At 51.7% G+C, this 12,731-nt stretch overlaps 1 protein-coding gene across 3 annotated transcripts in view; it reads left to right on the forward strand.

Moving 5' to 3' along the window:
- The window catches only part of CAMKK1 (calcium/calmodulin dependent protein kinase kinase 1), a 102,613-nt gene that overhangs the window by 41,295 nt on the left and 48,587 nt on the right, over positions 1 to 12,731 (forward strand). For all 3 annotated transcript variants that reach the window (XM_040613862.1, XM_040613857.1, XM_040613871.1), the window contains exons 2-3: positions 785 to 1,341; positions 11,395 to 11,442. In XM_040613862.1, the coding sequence (XP_040469796.1) occupies positions 886 to 1,341; positions 11,395 to 11,442 (504 nt within the window). In that variant the 5' untranslated portion in view covers positions 785 to 885. The remainder of the gene's footprint in view (positions 1 to 784; positions 1,342 to 11,394; positions 11,443 to 12,731) is intronic.

The raw sequence follows: 12,731 nt of genomic DNA on the forward strand, positions 1-12,731 counted from the left end.
GCATCCAGGAAACAGCAATTTTTATTCAGCAGTTTTTGCTTTGTATTGCGTTTTTGTTCTGTAGGGCTTTTCCAAGGGAAAAACTGATTCCCACATGCTGGTAATCATTTAAGTGTGGTTGGTTATAGCTCAATATAGCTTTTATACAGGATGGGCAGCAAAGATGCCCTTTTGCACACAAGCTGCCACTGGAGGGGGGGGCCAGGGGTGACCCTGGAACCAGACTTGCTTTTAAATTTTGCCTTTGCTGTTGACTACCTTGCAAATAACCGAGAGTGTGGAAGTCACCAGCTGTGGCTTGGCTTCTAGGCTGTTCTGTGACACCCTCCAAGGTCCTACAGGGCAACAGAGAGACTACTGTGGAGCCCGAAACGGCTGTGGATTTGTTGTGTGCGTTGGGTTTGGATATGTACCAGAAGCTCTTGGGCTACAATAAATTCAAGAGGTCAGAAGTTTGACCCTTTACCCTTGGCTTGTTAAGAAGCTGTATTACCTTTAATGTAAGCTCTGTTTGACCGGCGGTCTAGCTGCAGGAGGAGAAGTTCTCTTGAGCTGTGTCACTTGTTGCACATCAGATAAAACCTAGTTTTTATCACTTTCAGATCTAGCTCGATGCTTGGGTTTGCGTGTCCTGAGCATTTGCAGTTTGTTTACAGCCTGCCAGTGGTTTGCCTTCTTTTTTTTTTTTTTTAACGTTGGAAGAAGCCAAAGATGGGTGTCTTGGTCATATTTATGCTGAGTGAATGTTATTATTCAGTTTCCCTCTGTTTGTATCTCCTTTTAGCTACTTCATGGAGAGACTCCTTTGTGCCACATGCTGTCTGTGAGCGCTAGTGTCACAGCTCTCTGCAGTGCTATCTGAGACCATACGAGCTGGCCGCAGCGATGGGGGACTCTGCAATGAATGCCGTGGATGGAGGCAGAGAGACATGCTGCAAAGACACGCAGACGGAACTGGCAGAGCGGGTAGCAGCCATCGATGTGGCTGTTGGCCCAGACAGAAGTGGCCGAAATGGTGAAGACCCCAGGGAAGAAAACGACACGGTCTTTTCTGATAACATAAAAGACATCCAAAGAAATGGAGTCAACAGTGATGTGGGAGTGAATGAATTTCTGCCTTCCCAACAGTCAGAAGATGCTCACTGGAGACACATTCCCAAGAGACCTCTCACTAGACCAGTCCTTTCAAGTAGGAAGTTATCTCTTCAGGAGAGATCATCAGGAGGTTATTTGGCTTCTACCAACGCTCCAGGTTGTGGTCTTTATGCCACAGGGCCATCGCCGCGTATAATGAGGAGACCAACGATAGAATCCAATCGGGTCTCCATATCAGATTCTGAGGTAGGCATGTTCTCCCTTGGAGTTGGGGTGTTGAGGTAAGGTACGTCTTTCTTAACTGGCAATGGCGGTCTTCAGCTTTTTGGAGCAGTGGGTCTGAAAGCACTGGTTTTTCTAAGGCAAAAAAAAATAATCCCTGAAACCAGGGGTGCTGTTAGTTTGGAATGGCTGAACGCCTTGGCATCCACCCCCCAGACCTCTGCTGGGTCCTGACATAGGGCTCCTCCAGCCCTCGCCTGCCTGCGATAGTCCCGTTCGGGGGCCAGGACCACTGCTGCGTGGCGGGGGCGTGCAGAAGGGCTGCCAGGCTGTGCAGAGAGCTGCAGCCCAGTTGCTTTGCTCTCGTGTCCCTGCTGTACATGCCCTTCGGGAGTTTATCAGTCACAGCAGCTTTGCTGATGGCATTTTATGGATTTAAAGCTTCTGGAGATTATGTATCTCCTATTGTGTTTTGCCGTTATTGAGGGCATGATTTAATTTTATAAAGAGCTTAAATGCACTGGTGTTTCGTACTCCTGTCAGGATTTTCCTTTGTCTTTAAAGTACTTGTAAGGGCAGCGGTAACTGCGGGCTGTGACCCTCCTGTCCTTCCAAGAAGTGTCTCTGGGTGGCTGTGGTGGCTCCTGCCCTCTGTCCTGCGGCTCATCTCCTGGTACCAGAGCTGGGCTCAGACTTGTCCCAGCGGTGTCCTGTCCCAGCATGTCCCACACGCTGCAGTGGTCAAGTGGCCCGATGGAAGCAGCTGCTGGTTGCAGATCCCTGTGCTGTGCCATCATGGGGGGCACAGGGACCAGACAGAGGCTGCTCAGACCCCGCTGCCCAGTGTCCTGCTGGAGATGTTGAGCCTGTGGAGAACGGGCATGCAGCAGGGCTTGCTTTGGAAGCCAGGCGTGATGGAGGTAGCGTAAAAGGGGTGTTTCTTGGAGCCAAAATGTTTTGTAAAGTGTTACTGGCTGGGGGAAGGTTTTTAAGTGGGGAATGGGCTGTCTGGAGTACTGGGGAGGGAGCATCATCTTGGCACTGGGAGCTGGTTTGGGAAAACACACAGATTCGCACCTGAATTATCACGCAAGCCCAGACTGTGCCTTCTCCTGAGACTTTTATCTATTTGTGGAGGAAAACCAAGTTTTCTATGCCTTGCTGTTTTTTTCCAGACTGAATTTGTTTCACAGTCGTATTTTTCTTTTGTTTCTGCTCCTGGGGAACAGGGCAGGGCAGGGCAGAAGGGTGGGCAATGTCTGTGGGTGCCACAACTCCACGGTCTCGCTCGGAGGTGCCATAACAGAGGAGGCAGCGTGCTGGAGGGAGGAGCGGCGGAGGCATGGACGGGCTGGCCTTACCCTGCAGGGAGAGGCATCTCCTGCCCTGGTGCTGCAGGAGGTGAGCCCAGGAGCCTCTGGTTCATCTTGTGACCATGAGCCTTGTTCTGGTGAGGGATAAGCCACTTCCATGGGTGTTTTCGGTCTCTTTTTCCTATAGAACTAGCAGTACAGCGATGCTCACCCATGAATTTCACCTCTGCTGCTGTGCCTGAGCACTGAAGCGCAACAGACGCAGTAGCCAGGAACTCAGGAGCAGTTCCAGTCTGACCCTGTCTCACCCAGTTGACGGAGAACGTGTTGCTGAGTGTGGCTCTGCCAGTGCCACTGTGCCAGCATACTGCCCTTGGGCACCCTGGGGCTCCCAGACATGATGCCTAAATCCCACTGTATTCCTGCCCTGTGTTGTAGGGGACCCAAGTCGCTGGAGTTTAGACTTTTGCCACGTGGCTCCAAGTGACCTGGAGCTTAACATCTGTGTGGCTTAGTGTTTCCCTCCTGAAAAGTGGGTGTTTTCCCCTCGCACACCTGAGAGGATGGGTGCTGCACAGGAGCAAATCAGCCGTTGTCCTCCAGGAAGGTTTGTAAGACACGTTGGCTGTGAGATGGGTTGTGGCATCCCCAGCTGATAAGAGGGTATCTGCAGAAGGCACGCTGCGGAGATCGCAGCTTCTTTGGCAGCAGCCATATGCTTTTCTAAGGGAGATGGGGAGGGAAAGGAGCCAGTTCCTGGAAGCGGACGTGCCTGGTGTGCCAGCTCTCCCATCCTGCAGTACCCCGTGCCAGGCTTGTCTGGAACCTGTTTCGAAGTAACTGCGGTCGAGCACGACTAGCACATTCCCATCTGCAAGCCAATGCAAAATACTCCGTCCTCTTCCACAGCACCTGCAGCCTGGGGAGCAGTAGTTCCTGCCCTGGGGGTGGGAGATGCTTAGTTCCAAACGCAGATGTGCAGCTTCCCACCCCCCCACCCCTGCCCACCCCAGTTTGCCTGCTCCTGCAGCAGTTCTTTACGAGCAGTACTGTGTTTTGAATGGTCACTTTGATGTAGCTATTTAGAGCCCTGCTCTAGGGCAGCCCAGATGCTTAACAAAGCTGGGCTCGTTGGAAACCGTTATTCATACTAATGGGGAGACATGGCAGGGGGAGGGGGAAGAAGGGGTCTAGGCGAGAGCTGTGTGTGTTCGGAGGGGGCTGCTCACCCTCGCAGCTCTGCTCCTGGGAGCCGTTCTTCCTCTTCCCAGCTTATAGGGACAGTATCAGTGTCCTGTAAGGGATAGCAAAAGGTCTGGGAAGATGCGTGCATGTTTATAGGATAAAGTTTGAGGCTGGCCACCAAATAATGAGAAATAAGTGTTAGGTGTGTGGCAGCAAGGCGAGCGTGCAGCGCAGTGCGCAGCCCGACTCCAGCGTCCTGCGTGTGACCTGCCAGCTGCTACCAAGTGGTTGTTGCAGGGTTGTTGTGTTCCTGGCTGTGAGAGGCACTGCCAGTCCAAATCCAGGCTGTACCAGGAATCCAGAAGAGAAATGGAGAGCAGATTTTCATGCTGTTTTGTTTTGGTTTTTTTTTTTTTACATGCATTTGCTCAGTACATTTGCTGTAAGCAATTAGTCTTCCCTGCCCACATACAAAGCTCTGCTGAGCAGAACCAGGAGGTAGGATTTATGGGGGACTCCATGTTGAGGCTTTTGGTGCTGGGGGGGGATAAAATAACCCTGTTAATTTATAGAGAGAAATACAATCATGGTATACTTAGCAGCAGCTGCTTTTGTGTCTTCTGTTGAATCAGTTTGGTGTGCAGACCCTAATGAGCAGGGAGGCTGGTACTCTGACAAGGTCCAGCTCAGCCGCGGCGGTGTTGCCCCTGGTCTCCGTGGAGATTACTCTGACACCGCCTGTACTTGAGTCCATGCCTCTCACCTGCTTAAAGGCATTTTGCAGTTGCTCCTTTCTCCTTGCATTGAGGATGGGGCATCACCAGTCAGTGCCTTTCAGGTGGCAGGACATCCATCACTGTGGCTCATGGCTGCTGCCCGAGGGAGCTACAGTCTGTGCAAAAATGAAGTTCACGAGCATTCGGGCTTTATCAGTGGCCCACGTGCAGGTGCTGTCCATCAGTAGCAGAGATGGATGGCACAGCTGCACATCAAAATTCCCTGTGTTGTGCTGATAGCCATCTAGGATTGAGGCTGCTTTCCCTCCCCAGTGATAGCAGGAGCGGCAGCTCACTGCCTTGCTGTCAGCGGTTCTGTATCCTTAACTGATCTGGGGAAATAATGGAGAGATGTGCCATGGGGATACAGGCTATGGCAGAGGTGAATTTTCTGTTGTTCTCTGCTGAATTACGGAAGAACCGTGTGTTCAGTTAGAGAGATGCTGCTGAGCTTTTTAATGCTGGTTTCATACTTGTTCGCAGGCTGGGAGGAATTCTTGCATTCAGGGATCAGAGGGCCAAGAGCTGAAGCCGTGCCTGTGGTGCTGCGGAGGGTTCACCCGGTGCTGTGAGCAGGCAGGGAATGACGCTGTCCTGTCCCCGGGACCGATCCTGCAGGCACCCGCCTTCAGAGCAGCGGTTCTTGGGTTTCTTGTTGAGGAAGATGGTGGCTCCTGGGCTGGCAGGGCTGCAGCAGAGCTGAGGGCTTGTTGTCTTGCACAGAGGCAGTTCCTCATCAGCCCTTAGCTAATTGCCCTGGGACAAAGAGCTGGCAGCTGCTGGTGTCTTGCAGCCACTGCTGACAAGTCTCCATCTGCAGGATCAGCTCTGCAGGAGAAGTAACCCGTTCTGCTCTCCTGACAGCGTTGCTGTGTACTTAATTAACCTGATCTGCCGTATCTCTGTTAAATCTGATCTGTAATTTTAAAAATTTCCTGCCTGTTCCTTTCCTTTTTAGATTATTCATGGATTATGGCCTGGAAGGTGCCTTCAGTGCTACCTTCTCCAGCAGGAGTGCCTACCAGGCTGGTGGGATTTCTGCTGCCCATCAGTGCTTCACTCGAACAGGGGAATGGCATTACCTTTAGCTGTGGCACAGAAGTGATTAAGCTGAAGCTGTTAAGGGTATTTAACTCTGCAGAGCTGAGACACAGGCTCCAGCGTTTCAGTCCCTGGCCCACACTGATGTGATGTTCTCAGCTCCTGCTCGGTGCTGGCAGCACAGAGAGGAGAGGGTTTTCCTGGGGCTGCTAAAAGCAGCTTCTGCTTTGCTGCACGGATGATGCTCTGGTGCTTGTATGTACTAGGGCAAGACTCCCAACGAACACGTTTGTACAGACTGATGGGCATCTTGTCACTTGACAGAGCTTGTCCCACCTAAAATGGCAGGGTTTGTGTCTGCCAAAGGTGGTGCTGCTTGTTGGAAAGTGGCATTTGAAAATGCAATGCTGTTTTTTGGGGTTTTTTTATTCTGCCATCCCAAACCAACCTTTTTATGTAGGCAAGTCTTACTTGGAGACTTAAAGCTAGGAAGAGCTGCTTCTAGCTAGTAAGAGCTAGAAGGATAAATGATGTTCTTTTCCAGGCTTGCTCCCCAGACCTGCCAGCACGGTTAATTGCTTTATAATTTCTCTTCTCCAGTCTCTTCTGGCTGAATTGTCCTTTTTCACATGTTCCTTTTCCCTCCCTACCCCTTGGCATCCCGGTTCCTGTAGCCCCAGTGCCTGCATGCTCTCCCCATCCCTTGGGACCAGCAGGCAGGCGTCCCAGCTCCCCGGACAGGCGCTGTCATGGCATTCGGTGAGGCCATGTGTGCTTCAGCAGGAGTGGAGAAGATGAGTCAAGCCAGCGCGTTCTCCCTCCTTGGTGCTGCTGCTGGCCCAAGTGTGCAGGGAGGAGGACGAGCTGACAAAGGGGATTTTCCTACGCTCAATGTCCGTGGCTTATTCCAGAAGCACAGAAAATAAATCACCACTTTGCCCTTTCTTTCCTTGGCTTTTCACATCTTTATTGTAGGTCTCCTGCTTGGCTGGCCAACTGGTTGGAAGCAACTGATGTCAAGAGCTGGGAGAGGCAGTGCTTTGGCACCGGGCTGATCCGGGTTTTGTGCTCCTCCAGTCTCTGGGAGCTGCCTGGTTTTCTTCATAAGGTCATAATTTCCTTGCTGCCCACGAAGGTAAAGCCAGGTGGGACCAGGGCAGTGGCGGGGACGGAGCTTCTGCACAGCGTGGGCTGGAAACCTTCCCCTTCCAGCCCACGAGTCCCCCAAACCAATTTCTTCTAGAGGTCTTGCTGCGGTGCTCAGATGAGAGCTCTCTTGAAAAGATCAAAGATAGGTGGAAAACATTTTTTTCAAAGACAAATCTCCCACAGGCATTGCTAATTTCTTTTCCTTGGATTAATTAACCTTGATGAGAAGTTACATTTCCAATTTGTTGAAGGGGGAGGTTAGAGAGCAGGAGAAAGCCCAAAGCAGCAGCTGTGGTGGGAGGGGCTGGAAGGGGGCTGCCTTCATCCCACCGGTCCCAGCCCCCTCCTGTTATGGCCCCTCTCCCGGTGGTACCCCAGGGACCCGGTGGGTGTATGGCCTCCTGCATCCAGCTGCAGGGTCTCGGGTGGGTGAGCCCGGACGGCCATGCTCACTGTTGCACTTTCTGCCCAGCCGTGGCCAGTGCTCCTTGCAGCAGCCACTCGTGGTGCTGCGCTTTCTGTTTTGCATCTGTTTCTGGATGATGTTTAAAAATCTGTTTATTTTTCATACCTCCGTGAGCTCTGGGCTTCCTGTGTGTCCTTCTCTGTCCCTGAACTGTTTTCTAATTTGCATTCATTGCTGCCCCTAATGCCCCTTTTTCTGGTTTTTATTTTAATTTTGTCTGGGTTTAGAACTGCTTTCACTTCCTCTTCCAGACAGGATGAGTTGCAACCAGTGTAGTCTTCATTACTGGCTTTTAGTTCCCAGTTTTCTTTCCTGTGCCTCTCTTTAAATATCTCTGAATTGTTGAAACATACAATTCTTTTCAGATTGGTGAATTTGGCTTCTTTTAGGGGGCAAAATTCTCCATTATATATGCACCTACGTATGTAGTCTGATTGTTTTCAGAAATGTCTTTCTTTGAAAACCAGCTCTGGCTCTTCCTTCCCATTCCTGTGTCCCCCTGGACCGCAGAGGCTCAGTTCTCGATGTCTCGGGGTTGCTGTCACCCCGTGATGGGAGCAGTGGGTTTATGGAATTGGGCCTGGGCTCTGGACTTCAGTGTGCTTTATGAATTTTTGGATCCATTTTTGTTTTCTGCGGCGTTGATTTCCCCCTCTCTTCAGTAGTACCTTGGACTTAGTAACAAATGGGGCATCTTGTTTTTTTTGAGGCAGAAAAATTATTGCACACTTGGACAGGCACACCGGTCACGTTTGCTGATAGCTTTTCATTAAAGGTTCTCATTAAGGTTCTTGCTCTGTTCGTATTTATCAGCAGTTGCAAATGCATTGGTGTGATGAAATCAAGAAGATTGTGCAATGTTATCTTTAAGCAACACTTGGCCCAGAGGTAGGTGTTTTTCTCCGATAAAGGAATAGTACAATTATCCCGCTTCCTGCAGGAGAACCAAATAACATAATAACAGCCCTGCCCGGCTGCAGCAACGCGTGGCGGGAGTCGCTTCAGCTGGGAATTACGGGCTTTCTGCAAGGAGAGACAAAGGCAGAAAGCACCTATAACCTGCTTTGATTTTTGGGGCATTGGGCTCAAGTGCTCAAAGCACCGCAGAAGCTGAGAGTGCTTCTCACCAGTAATTAATTACCCGAGTGGAGAGCAATGGAGGCATGGACCAGGTAGGGATGTGATGGCAGCGAGTGTAGACTCTGGGAGGCTGTGGTGCAGACCCTGTCACCACCTTTCCCTCGGACCCTCTCCGGGTGTTCCCATCCCAGTATTTATCCCTCCCTTTCAAAAAACCATCCCCCAAAGGCAGGTGTCTTGGCGTCGCTCACAAGCTCCATTCAGCAGCAGTGAAGACCAGAGGGATGCTTCAGGTGATCGGATCCGGGGTGGGATAAGAGCGGTAATTTCGAACCAGAGGTGAGAGGGGTGGTGGGAAGGTGATGGTCGGGGTCAAAGGCATTGGTGCCTCAGACACGGACAAGGCATCGTCCCTCCTCAGCTGCACTAAATGCTTTGTAAAGGGGTTTGCCCAGCTGGATGAGCTACATCCTGCACAAAGGACTCTGCTCCTTCAGGAAAGAGGGAAAAAGTGCTGCTGAGGCTTCCTCGACACTGTGCTGGCAAGAAGCTGTGGCAAATGTGATGCTTTGGAGTTGCCACCTTGGCTTGAAACAAGGTACTAAGTGCAGACCAGAGCTTCTGTAGCTATGTGTAGAAGGCTGTATTTACTTGTGTGAGTAATCCCTGCTTGGGGGAGGAGGCCTGGTGACCAGGTCCTGTTATGGCAAGCTTGCTGGTGTGAAGAGCAGGAGGTACCAAGGTGGCTGGAGGCTGGCTCAGAGGGGTGGTCACTTTTGCCACCTGTCTCAGCCGCTCTGGTGAGCGTTTCCCCGTCTCTGCTGTTTTGCACAGCACAAGGCGAAGCTGAGCACAGGGGAACCCCGGGCAGGACACCACAACAGAAAGCTGCTCCTGCTTAGCTGGTGAAAGTCACCACCGTGCAAAGCACAGCATCACGCTGGGGGGTGGATTTGCTGGCGCAGTGCTTGCAAGGGAATCCATCCTCCATGTGTCTGTACCTGGGGTTCCTGCTTGCTGCCCACCCTCCTTTGGGGAGGGGAGTCCTTTCTACAAAATTCAATGGGATTTTTCTTTTCCATGTATTTCAGTGGCCTTGGGCTTTACATCTTGGCTTTTGCAGGGTCGTGCTCTCTCCTTTCTTGTTGCTTCCAGTTCTGATGGATTGCTTTTTGATTTTGGAAAGATACATGGTTTGCTAGCAGCAGTTAATACACTGCTGTGGCTCCATTACTCACAATTGGCTTGTCTTCCCTGTTAGGGTGGTGGAAAAAAAACCTTCTTTCACTGGAAACAAGACGTAAGATTTAAATCATTCCTTGTATTCCTGACAAGCCATTGCTTGCAAGCTTAAAAAGTCATCAGTTCCCTGTTCCTTTATTCTCCTTCACTGTGACCATCACTGGAGTTAGAAGTGTTTTCTGTTGGTGATGGTGAAAAGTCAAAATTATCATCTACCCCATCAGTGCTCTAATGCGTCCTGTGAGGGAGGTGGGAGCATTGCTTTCCGTGGGGATGCTGCAGGGCACCAGGGCTGTGACACCCCCTGTTCTTACAAACGGATGGAAGGTGTCCGGCACAGCTTTGCTGTCCCGGTGCTGCTTCTGTAGATTTCAGGGCTATTTTGAGGTTTATGGGAAGGCTAATCTACCTGTCTGTGTATTTTTATATCAGCTTTGTTCCCAAAGGAGTGCCCGGAGCAGAGGCTGGAAGCAAATTTCCAGCTTGCTTTAGTGCTTGGCAGCCCTGGAGGAGAAATACTGTGTTCAAAACTGCTGGGTGGGGAAGGGGGTCCCATCGAAGGCTCAGCCCATACGATGTGCTGTGGTTGGGAGCTCCCCCCTTGCCTCACCCCCCTGAGTCTGGGGCTCTCCCCTCCCCTGCAATGCAGTTGAGTGCTGTGCATTTAGCCAGGACCACGTGCATCCCACGCTCCTGCTGCCAGCGCCGCAGAGTTCTCTGCAGGAGTGCCCTTGATGCTTTGCCAGGAGCTCTGTGCTGCAGCCAGGTGGGTGCTGCCCTCCCGCAGCCCCCATGGCGGTGGCCACCAGCAGGTTCCCCCCCTGGCAGCCGCAGGGAGAGCTCGGTGCAGGCAGTGCAGGCTGCTCCCCCTGCGCCCATCACCTGCAGCCCCCCGTGCTCCTGCGGGGTCCGGGATTTGCTTCTTGTGGTGGCGGAGGGCAGAGGGCTCAGCTCCAAGGGGAATGGGGACGTGGAGGTTTTGCTGCTGCTGTGGCAGTGTTTTCCTTTAGGTGGTACAGCACTGAAGGAGGGTGGCTTTAACATCAGGCGACTGCCTGGCTCTTCTGTTCCACCTCGCTTTCCAGCGGTCACTGCCTGGGGCCAGCATCACTCCCCGCAGCACTCTTGGTCCATGGAGTAACTCAGCACCCCATCGTTGCACCCTCATCACAGCTTGCTGGGGGTCTGCATCCACCACCTTCCCATTCCTTGGGATTTCAGTGCTAGGGAGAGCTTGCAAACAGAGATCAGACCTGTCTGGGGGTAAGTTATTTTAGCAAATATCGTATCAGCCTAAAGGGAATCCGTTACTGACTGTGTTGCACAGTGAAGGAGCACGGCTGGATCCAGGTGAAGGCTCCTCAGGGTGCAGCCACAGCCTCGTGCATGGCCCGCAGGGGGTCCCTGGCTTTGCCAGGGTGCTGGGAAGGCAGGGGCTCGTGCTGTGACCCTGGGGTGGTGGGAGCCTTGGGGAGCTGGGGGCGGCTCTTTCTCTGCTTGGTGCTGAGCACAGTTCAGTATAGACGGTTAATGCAGAGAGCCCAGAGGCTGCTGGCAGGGTCGCGGGGCTGAATCTGGAGCGATGCCGGGGATTCAGGCTGGAGGGACCAGCTCACCAGAGTCAGAATTCAGCCCGAACTGCTTTGTGCTGGGCTGTCAAAAAAACCAACACCAAAACCAACAAGCAGTGCTTATTGCGTAACATACCAGTTTAAATAAGATTTAGTCTTTCATTATTCAGCACTCTGCCTCTACTTGATATTAATTCAAACTCAGTCATTTCTTTTAACCAATACTCTAATTATGTTCTCCTTTTGATCCACAGGACTGCGTGCAATTAAACCAGTACAAGCTGCAGAGCGAAATAGGCAAGGTAGGTTCCTGGAGCCTGGGTTTGGCACGAGCAGAATGCATGCACACGAGGACAGGTGGAAAGACTGTGCCAGCCCAGGAGATCTTACTGGCCAAGACTCCTTGTAACTGTTGTTTGTTTTGGGGTTGTTTTTTGTTCGAGATTTTTTTTCCTTATTAGTTTGAGAAAGTTTTGTTCAAGGTCAAAGTGGAGCTACTTCCCCTGAATTCTAAATTTCTTTTCCTTTCCTCTGAAGGTGGTGATGCTGGCTCCCTTCCAGGGTGTTTGCTTGCCAAATGTAACACCGAGAGCCTTTGCTGCGTTAATACAACCCAACAAGGAACGAAAAAAAAAAAAAAAAAATCAGGGCAGGTGTTTGATCCCCATCAGCACTACTTTAAGTTTTTAGGTCCGTGAATGAAATGCTGGTTTAATTCCAGTCAGCATTTAAAAGCTGCAGAATGATTCAGAAGAGATTCTTCCAAAGTTATTTAGAGTTCTGGGCTGGTGAGCGGTTCAGACACCTGCCCGCTTGGCCGTCTGCCACCACTGCAGATGGGTCCACGGTGCTGCCTGGAAGCTGCACCTACCTTTGCAGTCAGAACACTGCAGCCAGGAGGGACTGCAGCCTGAGCTGCAGAGACCTGCACTGCAAAATTTGTTAGCCCAAAGTCCTCTCCAGAGCGAGAGGCCATGGGAGGAGGCACCCTTGCTGCTCGTGCTTGGCTGCTGGGCAGCGTGCAAGGCTGGAGACACCACCACCGGTGGTACAGCAGATGTCATCTGAAAGCCACCCACCGCTTCAGACCCACTCGTGGCTTTGACATTGGCTTAAGTAGGTTTAAGGAGAGCGTGAAGCCTTCTCTCTGGTGGGTTTGCCCCTGCCTTCTCCTTCCCTGCAGGTCACAGCGAGCACGTAGGCACCCTGAGGCTGGTAGAGGGTCTGCTGGACCTGCTGTGCTTCTGGATCAGCCAGGTGGCTGGTCAGTCTCCTTTGAGACCAGGACCTTCTTTCCAGCTCTCAGGGAAGTCAAGAGAAATGTTTTGAAGGCTCTAGTGTTCATCCCACTCATTTATTCAGCAGGCATCTGTCGGGGATGGTACCTAGCCATGGTGTCGTGTCTCGCTTGCATAAAATGTATCGTGTTAACACAGAACTGTGGGAAAAATAGGGATTTGGATGGAGTTTGGCTTCAGGCTGTCACTGGAGCTGTGGGTACAGCAGCAATTCAGGTCTGCATCCCTGGGAAAGCAGGCAGTGGGTCTGCACTGAGGTCCTGTGTGCTATCGGGAGATGGAGAGGGTTTGTG

This window comes from Falco naumanni, chromosome 1, assembly GCF_017639655.2.
Source record: "Falco naumanni isolate bFalNau1 chromosome 1, bFalNau1.pat, whole genome shotgun sequence".
NCBI lineage: Eukaryota > Metazoa > Chordata > Aves > Falconiformes > Falconidae > Falco > Falco naumanni.